Source organism: Nyctereutes procyonoides, unplaced genomic scaffold (assembly GCF_905146905.1).
Source record: "Nyctereutes procyonoides isolate TBG_1078 unplaced genomic scaffold, NYPRO_anot_genome, whole genome shotgun sequence".
NCBI classification, from domain to species: domain Eukaryota; kingdom Metazoa; phylum Chordata; class Mammalia; order Carnivora; family Canidae; genus Nyctereutes; species Nyctereutes procyonoides.
The window spans coordinates 46068531-46085388 of NW_026575047.1; the positions used below are offsets into that span (position 1 = coordinate 46068531).

Here is a 16858-nt window from a genome sequence, read left to right on the forward strand (position 1 = left end):
GACAATTCACAATTATAATTGAGAACCCCAGCACTCCTTTCTTTTTTTTTTTTTTTAATTTTTATTTATTTATGATAGTCACAGAGAGAGAGAGAGAGAGAGAGAGAGAGAGAGAGAGAGAGAGAGAGAGGCAGAGACACAGGCAGAGGGAGAAGCAGGCTCCATGCGCTGGGAGCCCGACGTGGGATTCCATCCCGAGTCTCCAGGATCGCGCCCCGGGCCAAAGGCAGGCGCCAAACCGCTGCGCCACCCAGGGATCCCCCCAGCACTCCTTTCTAGGTAATACTAGTAGACAGAAAATCATCAAAGATATAGAAGAATTGAACCATCAACCAGCTAGTTTTAAAAAACATTGATATAACATCCACTACATGCTAATTGGCTAAAATATTTCTAAATGAATATACAAGCAATGCTTTTTAGCATATTTTCAAGTTAAGCTGTGAAATGTGAATTAAATAATGTATTTGTGTCTTGCTAATGTGAAATACAAGTTTATGTTTAGAACAACATTTTAATTATTTTTTATTAAAGATTTTTATTTATTTGACAGAGCACAACGGGGGAGCACCAAAGGGAGAGGATCTTCACTGAGCAGGGAGCCCAATGTGGGGTTTGATCTCAGGACCCCAGTATCATGATCTGAGCTAAAGGCAGATTCTTGACCAACTGAGCCACCCAGGTGCCCCTAGAACAACATATTAAAAGGCAGGAAAAAGTGGTAAAATATTTTCAAAGCTATAATGACTCAATGTGAAATAATTGAAATAATAATAACTTAAAAACCAGACAGCATTATCTTAAATATTTACTCTGTGCCAAGCACTATTCTAAGCACTTTATATAGACGAATTCATTAAATCCTCATTAGACATTGTTGAGGTATTTATGGTTAAGCTCTGTAAAACACAGATAGTAATGAGATACAAAACTTGAATAAATTGGGTTAGATATCAAAATTTGAATTATGACAACAGTATCAAAAAATAAACAATAAAAAATAGCTTTTTTTGACTGAATATTTTCTGTGCATTCAACACTGTGCCTGGCACTTTGTCTCATTTTATTTGTACACTAGATTATATAATCCCCATTAGATAGGTGAGAAAATTGAGGCTTAGTACAACGACTTGCCCATAATACTACCATCTAAGTAAAATATAGCAAAGCAAAATTCCAACCCCTGGTGTCTGTCTCTAGAATCCAAGCTCTTCATCTCTCCATTACTTTCTTTTTTTTTTTCCTCCATTACTTTCTGAAGATACTCCATTTCATCCCGGAAGCAGCCCTTGCCTGTACTGGTGGCCATTCAGCAAAGCTGTAGACACTCATAGTCCTGCTCTTCAAAAGGCAGGGACTTCCCAATGACTAAATATCCTGTCCTAGAGTAAGTTAGGGCTGAGTACAAAGCTTGGAGACCTTAATTTTAGAAAATATGTTTCCTTGTGGCTCTTGGCCTCTTTTATGCTCAGCCAAACATGTCAATGTTAAGTATAGGCCAGATCAAAATTACTTGACCCCGCTGTTCTTTTTCAAGGATTTTGATCCTTTTGGATCAAAGGAATAGATCTTTTTGAAGGATCTATTCCAAAAGGATCTATTATGAGCTACTTGATACATAGAATAAGGTTTATTTCTCCAAATTTGTTCTTTTTTAATTAAACACTAAGACCTTAGATAATTATTTTTTAATTTATTTATTTTCATTATGATAGGTATACTCTCTAACCATTGTCCCTTATTTACCCCATCTACTCACCCACCTCCCCTCTGGTAACCATCACTTTTTTCTTTAGTTAAGAGTCTACTTTTTGGTTTCTCTCTCTCTCTCTCTTTTCCCTTTGATCATTTGTTTCTTAAATTGTATATATGAATGAAATTATGTGGTATTTGTCTTTTTTCTGGCTTATTTCACTTAGCGTACTCTCTGGCTCTATCCATGTTGTTGCAAATGGAAAGATTTCATTCTTTTTTATGGCTGAGTAATAATACATTGTTTGTATATCTTCTTTATCCATTCATCTCTTGATAGGTATTTGGGCTCCTTCCATAGCTTGGCTATTTTAAATAATGCTGCAATAAACATGGGGCGCATGTATCCCTTTGAATTAGTGTTTTTGTATTCTTTGGGTAAATACCCTGTAGTGCAATTCCTGGATCATAGGATAGTCTATTTTTAATTTTTTTGAGGAATCTCCATGCTGTTTTCTGCAGTGGCTGCATCAATTTGCATTCCCACCAGCAATGCATGAGGGTTCCTTTTTGTTGACATCTTTGCCAATACTTTTTTCTTGTGTTTTTGTTTTTAGCCATTCTGACAGGTGTGAAGTTATATCTCATTGTAGTTTTGATTTGCATTTCCCTGATGATGAGGGATCTTGAGCATCTTTTCATGTCTCTGTTGGCCATCTAGGTATCTTTGTAGAAATGTCTGTTCATATCTTCTGCCCATTTTTAATTGGATTATTTGTTTTCTGGGTGATGAATCATGTAGGATCTTCTTATTTTTTTAAAAGGATTTTATTTATTTATTTATGAGAGACACACAGAGAGAGGCAGAGACATAGGCAGAGGGAGAAGCAGGCTTCTACCAGGGAGCTTGATGCAGGACTCCATCCCAGGACCCTGGGATCACGACCTGAGCAGAAGGCAGATGCTCAACCACTGAGCCACCCAGGTGTCCCTCATACAAGTTCTTTATATATTTTGGATACTAACCCTTTATCAAATATATCATTTTCAAATATCTGCTCCCATTCAGCATGTTGCCTTTTAGTTTTATTGTTTCCTTCACTGTACAGAAAACTTTTATTTTGATATAGTCCCAATAGTTAATTTTTGCTTTTATTTCCCTTGCCTCAGGTGACATATCTAAAAAATGTAGCTTGGGCCCATGTCAGAGATTACTGCCTGTGCTGTCTTCTAGGATTTTTATGGTTTCAGGTCTCACATTCAGGTCTTTAATCCATTTTGAGTTTATTTTTGTGTTGGTGAAAGAAAGTGGTCAATTTAATTCTTTTGCATCCAGATTTGACTTTGATTTGATCCCTAATGCGTCCAATCTGTAATATGTCAAATTACCTTCTTTCCTACATAGCATTTACCACTCTGTGTAATTACATATGTATTTGTGAAACATTCCTGTCATTCACACTGAGCTATTTGTAGGAAACACTTCAATCTTACATTCTCAAGCTAAAGCTCTGAAGCTTGCATTTCTTGAGATTTCCATTATAGTTTTCTCAGTTTTTCTGACTTGGTACATTGGAACAAGAACAGACCTCTCACTTCTATAAATGCTTTTTTCTTTAGTCAATCTTATTTTAATATAAAGTTTTAAAATATCAGGTAGAATTTTTGTTGATATGAGTATGTATTTGTTCTTCCAGATTCATCTGTAATGCTGGAAAGGAAGATAGTAAGTTCAAAGCAGAGATTGGCCAGCTACCATCTGCTGCATTTTTGTAAATAAAGTTTTATTAGAACACAGCCACACACTTTCATTTAGGTGTTGTCTGTGTCTCTGATGCCAAAATAGCAGAACTGCATAATTGTGACACACCATGTGGCATGTAAAGTCTAGAATATTTGCTAACTGGTCTCATACAGAAGCTGTTTGCCTACCCTGGTTCAGACATTAAAAGGCCCTGGTTAATTGATCATACTGGTTAAAGATCCTGGTAGTAACTTTTGGCTCTTCTTTCCCTGCAAAGGACATAGGAAAGTAGTCTACATGGCTATTATTAACAAAAAAACAAGAGATAACTAGTTTTGATGAGGACATGGAGGAAAGAGAACCCTTGTGCACTGTTGGTGGGAATGCAAACTGGTGTAGCCGCTATGGAAAACAAAATAGAGTTTCCTCAAAAAACGAAAACTAGAAATATGATATGATTCTAGGTATATACATCCCCCCAGAATGAAATCAGTATTTCCTCACTCCCTTCTTCACTATAGCATTCTTCACATTAACCACGATATTAAAACAATCTATGTGGTTATTGAGGGATGAATGGATAAAGAAAATGTGTGTGTGTGTGTTTGTGTATATATATATGTGTATATATATATATATACACATATATATATATATGTACATAGTGGAATATGAGTTAGCCATAAAAAGGAGGAAATCCTGCCATTTGCAACAACATGGCTGAACTGGGAAGATGTTACACTGAGTAAACTAAGTAAGAGAAAGCAAACTTATGAAATGTATTTTTTTTTCACATCAACCTCATAGTTACATTCATTACTAGAATTTTTCTATAACTACTCTGATAAAAATCTTAAAAAATAGTTTCTTGGGATGCCTGGGGGTGGCTCAGTGGTTGAATGTCTGCCTTCAGCTCAGGTCAAGATCCCAGGGTCCTGGGATCAAGTCCCACATGGAGCTCCCTGCAGGGATCCTGTTCCTCCCTATGCCTATGTCTCTGCCTCTCTGTGTCTCTCAAGAATAAATAATTTTTTAAAAAAATACAGTTTCTTAAAAATGCTTTAAAAAATATTTGCAGACATTACCAATCAAATGTTTCAATCTTGATCAGTGAGAGGAAAGTCTCTATGAGACTTTCTAGTTAGGTTTTACGCATTGATGTGCTTGGCCACCACCAAGAAGACTCATTTATGTTCTCTCTCCTTATATTGTGTTTTCTAGGAGCCACTGAAGTTGTTTCCCATAGAGAAGCACTCTCTCATGGAGTGACTGGTTCGGTTTTCATGCAGTCATGGATATGGATAAACCATCGGTCTGGGGCTCTTTGAAGCAGCGGACCAGGCCTTTGTTAATCAACCTAAGCAAGAAGAAGGTAAAGAAGATCCCAAACAAGCCACTAGACCTAAGGGCAAGGCGTTCTCTGGACCGCCGCCTCAGCCTCTCTGTCCCTGACCTCCTGGAGGCCGAGGCCTTAGTCCCAGAGGGGCGGCCTTACTCTGGGCCCCAATCATCCTACACCTCAGTGCCCAGCAGCCTGTCAACGGCAGGGATCTTCCCCAAGAGCAGCAGTAGCTCCTTGAAACAGTCTGAAGAAGAATTGGATTGGAGCCAGGAAGAAGTGGGCCATCTCCATGTGGTGGAAACAGACTCGGAGGAGGCCTATGCTTCACCTTCTGAGGACAGGAGGCCTTCCAGCAATGGCATCTTGGATCTGCTCCAGAAAACTCCTATCAGAGAAGATGCACTGGAAGAGCCAGAGGTGAGACCAGGGCTGGGCACTTTTCTGTTCCTTGTTCTTCTTTCTTCCTTTCGAAGGGTCCTTAGTGCCCTTGGAAAATTTGGTTAGGAGTTATTTTTGTGGTTATCTTGGCTGGAGAGAATGTCATTTATAAGAAATTTAAATCCAGGTGATATCGATTGCACCCACTGTTCCCATTTGTTTTAGGGTTGACTTCTGTGTATTTTAAAACTATTACAAATAACCTTTCTAGAGTACTTTAAGGCATTAAAAGCCCTATTGGATGAGTTTTCCTTTTTTCCATCTCTCTGGCAAAGAAATTAAAAGCATAACTTTTCCTCAAATGTTTTGCTTTAACTCTGTGAGTGTGTGTGTCTCTCTTTCCCAGCAGTGCTCAATGCTACTGTAGACAAAAACGCATGCTAATATTGCCAAGAAATGTATGTATATGTGTCTCCCTTTAACTGTTGGAGAGTTTCAACTTCCTCCTATTTCACATGTATGTGTGTGCATTTATATGTGCTTATGCACATGTGTGCACACTTGCCTATGGACAGCTTCGCTTGCATTCTCTAAAAAAACAAAAGGATAAAGACTGAAGGAATCAATGGATTCATTGATTTCACAAAGCTTTAATTTTCCAACAAGATAAAAGAGCCAAATACAATTATGAGACAAATCCTGTATTTCTAGAATGTGTTTAATGTAAATTCAGCTACCAGATTACTAAATTGTGGTGATTGGTTTAATCAGTTCTTTTTTTTTAGTTTCCCATTAAGGGCACTAAAATAGGTTGTAAATAGGTTGTGGTGTTGAGGAAGGAAGTTAATTTTTTTTTTTTAATTCTGAGTTACTATTATAATCTCATACAAAGCTGGGTATTCAGTTGGGATTTTTGGTTTACCTTAAGAGCCAAAACCTGTTAATTATGTCATATATTTGGGTGTTGTTACGGAATGGATCATGGATATTTGGACGATGTTGTGACCAGATTCCTTTGGAAACATTACGATAAGGCACCATTAACCATTAATGACTTAACTATCTTTTCCCATACCATTTACCTTTATGAAGTTCTTTTTGTAACAATGTTATGATTTTTACTATTTATAAATTTGAAATGTCTTTCTACTAATCAAAACATAAATAAGGTGAATTATTAAAAACAACTCCTAATTCACAGTTCAGTGGAAAGTGGGTAATGTGAAATTGGATACTGAAATTTATCTTCTTGTTACATTATTAACTGATTAGAAAAAAATGGCTGGGTTTCGTGGCTTTGATAGACTAACACTCGCAGATTAGAATATTTTTAGGGTTAATTTTTTTTAAGATTTTATTTTTATTTAGGAGAGAGAGAGTGCAGAGGGAGGAGCAGAGGGAAAGGGGCAGTCTCCCCACTGAGCAGGGAGCCCTATGTGAGGCTTATCCCAGGACTCTGAAATCATGACCTGAGCCAAAACCCAAGAGTCAGATGCTTAACTGAGCCACCCAGGTGCCGTGAAGTTGTTTCGCTGACTATAAATATTTGAATACCTACTCTAACTCAGGCACCATGAAGGTTATGACTATGAATAGAGATGAATAGAAAAGTGACTCTGCCTTCAAGTTATGATGTATTCAGAGTCAGTTTTATATAGCTTTAAAGGTAGTATAAGAGGTCAGCAGAACTATCTGTGCAAAACATCCAAGCCTTACCTCTTGGCAGCTTCGTGGATGGATGATATCACTGCGTGGGGCCTGACAGACATTCATGTGAAGCATTGTGCAAGCTGGTGTAGATTTGATAGATGTGGAAATATGGCGGATACAAGCCTTAAGTGTGGGTGGGGTATTTGGGGGTGGTGAGTATTTTGCTGCACTTGCCATGGAAGTTTGGGGAACATTCTGGTGTGATGTATGCTGGAAGGATGGGCTGTGCTAATAATAGTTACTTTCTCTTCTCTGGGCTGAATACAAAAAATCTTGGAATAATGTTATTTTAAATATTTTTCCTTCTTAACTCACCCATTTAAAAGAACACAAACTCCTTTAAAAAATAGATTTTATTTTTAAGTAATCTCTGCCACAAACATGGGGCTCAAACTTACAAACCTGAGATCAAGAGTCATGTGCTTGATTGACCAAACCAGCCGGGTTCCCCCAAATGCCTTTTTTTGAATAAGAATATTTTGCTTCTTTTATCCTGTCCTAGAATGTACAAGGTAGAAACTGAGACTGATCCTTCCATGGCCATTTGAAAGCCATGTATTTGCTTGGTTGGTTGTTTGCAGAGGATGGAGGGAATGTGCTGCAGCTAATCAGACCTATAGGATCACACATGATCAAGTCCATTGCTCTGCCTCCCCCCTTTTGTGCTCCCCTCCACCATATTGGGTGGGCTTCTCCCACTACCTAAGGATCCAGTTTATTACATAGTGTAGAAGTTAACCACTCTCTTGCTTATCTTTCCCACTAGGCTCCACAATTTGGTGGGTAGGTCTAGGGGAGTCATATCTAATGTATCTTTGTTTCCTTAGGGCCTTACTGTGTGCCTGACACATAGCATGTGCTCAATCACTATTTCTGTATGAGGAAATCAGTGATAACCATATGTGCATTCAGATTAGTACAGTTTTTGTTATTATCTTTATTGTGAGTTCTCTTCAGTTTATTTCATTAGAGTCAATTTTTTTTGTTGTTTATTGGGTTTTTTGGGGGGTAAGGGCTAGGGGTGAGGGTTAGGGGTTAGGGTTAGAAACATACTGTAAATGAAATTTCTTTTTGTATGATTTTACCTGAAAACAGACAAATGGAGACTTCTCAGCCTAAGTCCAATACTAGCTTAAAATCCGAATGTGTTCTCTGTTTTTTCAATGAAGATGGAAGTCCTGGTGAATCCATGTCATGTGAGTTTCGGGGTTGCTTAATTTGTATCTGGGATATGGGTCATCTCTCTTCTCTCTAATGAATAGTGGACAGGTTACTATCACTTTCATGGAATGAGGAAAGCAATGAGGAGGGAAGAAAGAGTTGGCATGTGACAAGCCTGGTGTATACAAGGACAAGCAGATGTTTTCTGAGTATCCTTGGTATAGTTTGTTTTGTTTGTAGCTTTACAGAGTGAAGGTGAAGAAAGGAACATCTGTGGTCAGAGTACCCACTGGCATATGTCTTACATGTTTTATGTCCAAGGGTAATTTCAAGGCTGAGCCTGCAGTAGTGGGATGGGATAAGACCCCAAATAATGGTGTTGTCTGAATGTTTTCCAGTTTTTTCCTAGTTTTGCCAGGTAGCAATGAAGTAAGGAATGGGCTTATAGTTATGGGGAAATGGAATGAAGAAACAAAGAAGAAAATGAAGAGGGAAGAGGAACAAGGAATGTGAGGACATAGAAGCCACATGAAACCTTGAAATAGTCTCAATGCAGGTGCTCCAAGCAACCATAAAACCAGAATAGAAGAAAGTAGGTTTAGAATAAAGGGTACATTTGCTTGAAGAGGATTCTCCAGACTTTCTCTTGGTCCCCAGATTCACACTGCATGTTCCACAGAAACTTGATCTCAACTCATTTTGACAGAATTTTATCTTTCCGAAGGACCCTCACAGATGCAGACTGTTGTTTCTTGGCAGCATCACCGTTATTCATCTGGCCCTAGTAAAACACCTGTGAATGATGTGAATGATGACTGTTACACTTTCCTTGCTTTTCACGGTCTCTGATCTTCATTGATCCGTCTCACATTTGTCTTCTCCTCCCTTCTTCTCTTAAGGAAATCCTTTCACCCTTTTGAAATTTCACCCAGCTGAAATTCTTCCCTGTGTGAATTTTCCTGACTGTACAATCAATATCTTCACCCTATCTTCATTTACACAGCATTCCACACTTGCTGTCATTGAATGCTAACCTCATTCTGCTTTCTTTTTTTTTTTTAAAGATTTTGTTTATTTATTCATAGAGACACACACACACAGAGAGAGGCAGAGACACAGGCAGAGGGAGAAATGGGCCCCATACAGGAAGCCAGATGTGGGACTCGATCCCGGGTCTCCAGGATCACACCCCAGGCTGCAGGCAGTGCTAAACCGCTGCGCCACCGGGGCTGCCCTCATTCTGCTTTCCGTAGAAATCTGTAGAGGGAGAAAGGGTTTGGAACAGGTAGATGGGGTAGAGAAAGGAAGGCAAATTGATAATCGGCATAGCTGTCACTGTACGTACAATGCTGAGAAGATCACCAGCCTCCAAGACCTGTATTAACTGTCCAGTGACTATCTGGCTTGGAGGACTGACTCATGATAACCCAATACTCATGACACTAAGTTGTAAATGACAAATTGTGACTAATTTGCAATAGGAATTAAATACTCTATAGATTCTAATATTTATTTTGATGTAAACAGCTCACTGTTTCATTGTTGTCAAATTATTTGGGAAGTCAAATTGTAATCAACATCAACTTCATTGAAGTGGAGTGAACAATAATTATATCAGGGCCTGGGAATATTTTGGAGAATCTGTTGAGTATGTATTAACTCCCTGAAGTCAGACTACCTGAGAAGTCACATAGAATCAGGAGATGGTTTTGTGAACACAAATCTGTACATGGAGAACAGATAGGTTCTACACTGAATGGTGTCTGGTATGCCATCCATCTCACAATAGGGACTGAACTCCAAATGAGAGCTTGACATAGTCATACTTTGTTTGCTTGGGCCAAGGACATCTGTATTCACATGCCAACCTGTCTAGGCCATGAAGCCACGATTCTTAAAGTCTTGTGGGATAGGCTCTCTCCTCCATCCATAGGGTTCAGGGGCAAGTCCAAACTTCTACCCACGCTTCCTTGCATGACCTCTCCCTTTTTCTCATTGATACATTATTTTTTAGCTGTATATTATCACTTTTAGTCAGGCTGATGGCCTTCCATGTAGCCTGGCAACCAGATTGCCTCTTTTGGATGATTTTGTATGTCTGGCCTCAGATGGATAAAAGGTGCTCTTACAGTTTTATTCTCCTTGCTGTCATCACCAGAACTTGGGCATGGGAGGTGGTAAAGGGCACCTTTTACTGCCTAAACCCTCTACCACCTTGTATTTAGTTGATTGTTTAGAAGTAGGCCTCTCTTGTTTAGATTGGAAGCTCCTGAAGAATAGACATGATGCCTTTTTCTTCCTGTCTCAGCTTTTTGCAAAACCTTGTTTATTTGATATATGGGGGGGGGGGGCAGGGCAGAAAGAGAACGAGAGAGAGAATCTCAAGCAGACTGCATGCTAAGTGAGAAGCCCTATGCAGGGCTGTCTCATGACCCTGAGCCCATGACCTGAGCTAAAACCAAGAGTTGGACAGTCAACTAACTGAGCCACTCAGGTGCCCCTGTGTGAAATATATTGACTTATGTTTCCCCATAGCTAATTTTCAAGCCGTAGGCCATGCTAAGTAGTTGGGCTACAAGAAGTTCAGCTGGGTTGGGGAAGGTGATGATACATGGAGATCTGGGCAAAGGGATGGGGAAATTGGATGAGCTCTAAAGGAGTTCCTAAGTGTCAGATTAAATGTGGAGAAGCCATAGTTAAGGAGACTCAGAGTAGCTTTTTTCTTTTCCCTTGCATTTCCTTCTCACTTCCTTCCCCAACACTTATTTTACAAGATATTCTCTCTCACCTTATAAAATCAAGTATTTAGAAAATACAGAAAGTTACCTCTGTTTCCCATCCTCAGTGTTAATGGTGGAGTTGAGAATAGTTTCAGATACTGGAAAAAATGACCAAGGATAGGATCTGAGGTGGTTATAGCCCCTGACCAGTGCTAGATGACCAGTTGAGGTGAGTGGTGAGGGGTCACTCAGCAGGTAGTCAGGAAAGGCTGGAGGAGAGAGGGCACATTAGCTAAGTCTCAGGTGAGTGGGGAGTAAAACTGAGTAGCTAAGTTGCACGTGAAGTAAAATTTTATGGCTAAAAAAATAAAAGGCTCTCAGCCCAGAGATATGTGGCAGGCACAAGTACCTAACATGGACTCACTGCTGAGGCTATAGTTGTGTTTATTAGAGTTATCATAGTTATTTTATCATTAAATTTCCCAGAATGGAATGAGGGCTGAGAAGGTTTAATGACTTATCTAATGTCATCAAGCTAGTAAGTGTTAGAGCTAAGATATAAATTCAGGATTGTCTGAATCCAAAGCTTGTGCATAAAACTCTGCACATCAGGAATTTGGAAATGTGACAACTTGGAGCTGGTGATCTAAAAAAGTTGGTAATCAAAGGGAGATTTTTTTCTAAGATTTATTTATTTTAGAGAGAGAGAGAGAGAGAGAGAGAGAGAGAAGAGACCATGCAGGCACAGATGTAGGGATGGGGGGTGTGCAGAGAAAAAGGGAGAGAGAGAATCCCAGCAGACTCTCTGCTGAACTCAGAGCCAAGATGTGGGGCTCAATCCCACCACTCTGACACCAGGACCTGAGCCAAAATCAAGAGCTGGACACTCAACCGACTGAGCCACCCAGGTGCCCCCTCAAAGGAAGACAGTTATTTTTGTGTGTCCACTGTGCCCTTTTAAAGGCAAGGATAATTATAGTGGTCGAATGGCCTTATTATCACACTCAACAACTGATAATCCTGAATGGAAGGATTATTGCCCCACACCACCTCATCATCTTTGTAATCCCCCACTGGGGATTTCCTGACATTTCATTCGGCAGTTGGGGTTTTAAAGAAGTAGCTTTGGTGCTAGTTTATGCAGATGAGTTGAGTGGTTTAGAGAAGTACCTTATCGGGATGTTTCCAGAAACACTACTAGGCAACCACAGAGCTTCAGTTTAGTGACCACAGAGAAGCACAATGACAGACCAGTACAGAGGAAATAGCCTCCAGCTGGCACAACTAAATAGGTACATTCGTTTTTCTCTATGTTTCAATTACTTGTTCTTTACTATTTGTGATTTATCTCAAAAATCATTACTCAACATCATGCTGTCAGCCACATTCTGGGGTCTTTCATGGGTTTGGCCTCTTTTTCTCTTCTTCCCTCCCTCTTTCCTCATCTGATGAGTGCCTACTATGAGCCGGCGCTGCTCTAGGCACCCAGAACAGGGCATTCAGCAACACAGACTTCCTCATGGAGATCCTATCCTGATCTCAACAGTGGCAGGCTGCATATATATTCAGAGAGGGCTAGGTGTAATGGAGAAACACAAAGCAGAGAAGGCTACTGGGAGTGCTTGGGTGGTGGTGGTACAGTTTTGAACAGAGTGGTCTGGAAAGACATCTTCTGGGATGGTCACATTTACCCAGAGACTCCAAGGAGGTGAGGAAGTAAGATGTGTATGTATTTGGAGAAAGAGCATCTCTAGAGGAGAGAGCAGTAAGTATACAGGCTCCAGGGAGGCAGGAGAATGCCTGGGGAGTTTCAGGAATAGTAGGGAAATGGGGTGAAGGGGCAGGAGATGGGAGACTTACTTCTGAGCCTGTGTCACGCAGGCTTTTCCGTCTTCCAGGCAACTCTGCTAGGCTGTAAGGACTATCTGCGGTACTAAAGAGTGGGATATAAAGGAGCCCTGTGAGATCAATACTGTGTTGCTCACAGGCAGGGATCAGCAGTACACAGATGGTGCTTGTAATACCTACTGTAGACATTGGGAATAGCAGTAAGTCGAAACTTTGTCTTGGAGGAGAGCCATAAAGGAAGCATTGCATAGGTTGATTAGCTGTGTGTGGCAGGGGAGGTGACGCTGTCCTCAGGTTTCATTAGCTAGCTCTCTATCTCTGTCATGATAGAAGTGTCAGAAGGGAAGGGATGGTTGGGATAAAGGAAGGAACCTGGGTTGCTGCCTACCTTCATTGAGTTTTTTCCTCCAGTCTTCTCAAACACATCCCCTATCTTAATCATAATCGCAATATAATAATACTGATAGAAAAGCAATACTGAACTCTGCTAGGTACAATATATAAGTATTATCTCATATGACCACATCTGTTTGGCTCACTCTCCACACAAGTAGCCTAGCATAGTGTCTGGCCCAGAGATGCTGTAGTGCTCGGTAGATACCCTTCGAATGAATTGATTTTTCTCCTAACAATCTGTAAGGCAAGTATCTTTTCTAGCCCTTTTGAAGATGTTCCCATGTCTTTAATTTTAAATAAAAAATTTCAATGACATAAAGATAGGAAGTAGAACAAGTGGGATTCAAAATCAGGTCTTTCTGACTCCCAAGCTTCGTCTAACCCTGGACAGAACTAGGTCTTCTAATTTTGGATTCTTGTGGTTCTGGGCACAGTCGGGGTATGCTGTGAAAGGAACAGAGGACCCAGAACACTCAAGAGAAGGCCTAACACTTTGGTTTCCCTTCAGCAGTCCATTTTCCTCTTTGCTTTGGCTTCCTTATTTGTAAATTGGTGATACTGATGATAGCTTGTGGGCTCTTATAAGAAGTTAATAGGAGCATGTGGGTATTTATAAAATATAAAGGTCTAAGCAAAGGTAAAGGGGACCATTATTCTTTTAAACTACCTACTGATAACAAGCATGAAAACAATGTGTAGAAGGTCAGTGGACAAATATTACTGAACATGAAAAGTAAGGTTGATTATACCAGGGGTTGGCAAGCTTTTTCCATGAAAGGCCAGATAATAAATATGTCTAGCTGTATGGCCCACAGTGTCTCTTTTGCATCTTCTCGGCCTTGATATTGTATCTTGAGATCAGCCATAGACAATATGTAAATGAGTAGGTGGGGATGTGCTCCAAAGTTTAAAACTAATCTATAAAAATGGGTGGTGGGTTGTAATTTACTGACCACTGCTTTATACTGACATGCAACTGGGTAAGATATATATGTACGCACATGCGCACACACATGACTTATATTTTGCACATCATTATTCCAGGGTAATCACTTCCAGAGAACAATCTTGGGGGTGGGGGGAAACTAAATACCTCAGTTGAATGATCAATAGCCTCCTGAAAAATTGTGTAAAAATTTAGTATGCGTAAACTCAGCTATTTGCTAGACGTGAATTTTTCTGAACAGACATCTTAATTTTGTTCTCTCATTGCCATGTGGGTTGTTTTGATTCTGTCACTGTATACAGGCTCTGCTTCAGGGTCTGTCTAGCTATTCCATCCCCTTTGCTCATTTTGCTACTTCCTTTGTCCTATAGGTATCTGTGTTTATGACTATTGACATCCAGAGTGTTCTGACTCTCAGGAACCTAGGTGTGGATATAATCATTAAGTCAATATGTATCACATGTATGGTTTGTTATACTGACATGCTCTTAGGATTTTTCAGAGACTGTGGAGTGCTCTTCTCAGCTAGGTTTTGGCTCATTTAGCTTTCTTGGATGTGGGTTTATGTCTCCTTGTACTGAAGTTTAAACACCCAGTGATTGTTTACATGGTTTATAATTTGGCTTCCTGTGTATACTTCATGGTGAGAGCCTTCCGATGAGCCACATGGGAGGTGGTATTTGTACAAGATCACATTTAGTGTACACAAAAGGGAAATGTTTATTCACATCAGTGTCTTGCTCTTAAGGTCCTTGGTGACTAGGGGAGATCTTCTTTTTTTATATAATTGGCCCATCCATGCTAATATCGGCCCATATCCTGCTGAATTTTAATAAATTTGCATTCTTGTGATAGAGAGCTCTCATCTAAAGAGAATGCAAAACATATTATCTTCTCACCAATTTCTATTTAGGTAGAATGGAAATACCAATGCAAACTCTGTCATTAAAAAACAAACCAAACCAAAAGCTACTCATCCAAGAAGCAGCAGTGAGAGTTGCATGCATGATGGCTAACCTTATACTAATTTTCATGCCAAGATGTTGGTGCTGCATTTTTTTGTTCCTGAGTATAATAAGACCATTTTTTCATATTTGTTTTTTTTGAGAGAGAGAGCACGTGAGCATGTGCACAAGTGGTGGGGGGAAGGAACAAAGGAAGAAGGAGAGAGAGAATCTTAAGCAGGCTCTACACCCAGTGTGGAGCCTGATTCGAGGCTTGATCTTACAACCCTGAGATCATGACTTGAGCTGAAATCGAGAGTTGGACACTTAACTGACTGAGCCACTCAGGCACCCCTGTCATATTAAACCTTTTAGCATTCAGTAATAAATTTTTTTATCTTTCCTTGAGTCCTTGGAAAGAATTTGATTGAAATTTATGAAACCAGCACTTTTGGATAAACTATGGCATGTGGAATACTATTCAGCCATGAAAAAGGTTGGGGTAATTTATACAAGGGCCACTTGGCTGGATTTCAAAGGCATTGTGCTGAGTGAAAGTGATCAGTGTCAGAAATTTGCATACAGTGTTAGTGCATGTGTAGGTTATCTGGAAAAGGTGAAACTACATAAGGAAGACAGATAACTGGTTCCTGTGCTTGGGGCTGGTTTAACCCCAGTGGGATGGCATGAGTGAGTGTTATTGGGTGACAGAACTGTTATGTCTTGATTCTTGTGGTGGTCCCATAAATATATACCTGGGTTAAAAATTTGTAGTACTTTTGTATACAAAAAGTCGATATTTGTGTGTTTATTTTTCATAAGTAAAATTAAAACCCAGAGTGATTATGCTTGTTGAGAACATCAAAAATATATTCAAGTGATTGTGGGGGTACCAGGGATTCCTATGAGGAAAATTGTAATTCTGCTCATTTTAAAGAAAAACCCAGGGGTGCCTGGGTGGCTCAGTGGTTGAGCATCTGTCTTTTGGTCAGATCATAATCCCGGGGTCCTGGGATCAAGTCCCCTCATCAGGTTCCCTGCATTGAGCCTGCTTCTCCCTCTGCCTATGTCTCTGCCTCTCTTTCTGTGTTCCTCATGAATAAATAAATAAAATCTTTTTTTTTTTAAAGAAAAACTCGTTGTAGTTACTAGATTTATAAAGAAGTGAAATAATGTAACTCCTATGCAGTGGATAATACCTTAGGCTCTATGTAGAATGTAGGGGAATATTCGAGGTTATGTGTCCCCCAGCAGCCATAACTAGGTCCTTGGTGCCTATGTAGCATTTCCACTCTTCTTTATGGCGATCACTTTCCTTGGTTGGTGTGTATATACGGTGTGTGACAGTTACGGTGGCTGTGGGAATCATAACTTTAAGTTCTGTGACTTTCCTGTGAGTAAAACCAGCCATAATATTGAATTAATGTCATTCTTCACATTTAATTTCCATGTTGTTGTAAGTGGAAGACTTATCGCATATATGAATAGCAGCTCTGTGTACATTTTTGATAGCGTGTAAGTGATGGTGGTTATGTGGACTAATTTTGTCTCTTAATTAACATTATCATTAAGTAGAGTGAGGCCAATTTGGGAGAGAGTGTGTTTGGTGTGCCCTCTGGAGGAGTGATGCTTTAAAGCTCCTATCTATCCACCGTTGTACTTGGCAGTAGAAGATTCTGGACCACCACAATCTGGCTCATAACCATGCACCCTGAATGGAAATTCTGAGCCCAGCACTGGTAGCTTTGTGGAATTGCCTTTGCACAGGAATGATTGAGTGGAGCATTGGTGTATTTCCTAAAATGGGAGACATTACTGATGGGTCTTCAGGCTGCACAGGATCAGTCAGCAGATGGGACTTTGCTGACTGTGTACATTGAAGACATGTCTGGTCTCTCTTAGTTTTGTAAATCAGGTAGGAGAGCTGCTACGCTTCCAAGAAATAATAGTGTGTGGTGTAAAATGCTTGAGGACAGA

At 39.9% G+C, this 16858-nt stretch overlaps 1 protein-coding gene across 5 annotated transcripts in view; it reads left to right on the forward strand.

The window, feature by feature from the left end:
* The window catches only part of MCTP2 (multiple C2 and transmembrane domain containing 2), a 241253-nt gene that overhangs the window by 48097 nt on the left and 176298 nt on the right, over positions 1-16858 (forward strand). For all 5 annotated transcript variants that reach the window (XM_055326554.1, XM_055326553.1, XM_055326557.1 and 2 more), the window contains exon 2: positions 4658-5195. In XM_055326554.1, the coding sequence (XP_055182529.1) occupies positions 4728-5195 (468 nt within the window). In that variant the 5' untranslated portion in view covers positions 4658-4727. The remainder of the gene's footprint in view (positions 1-4657; positions 5196-16858) is intronic.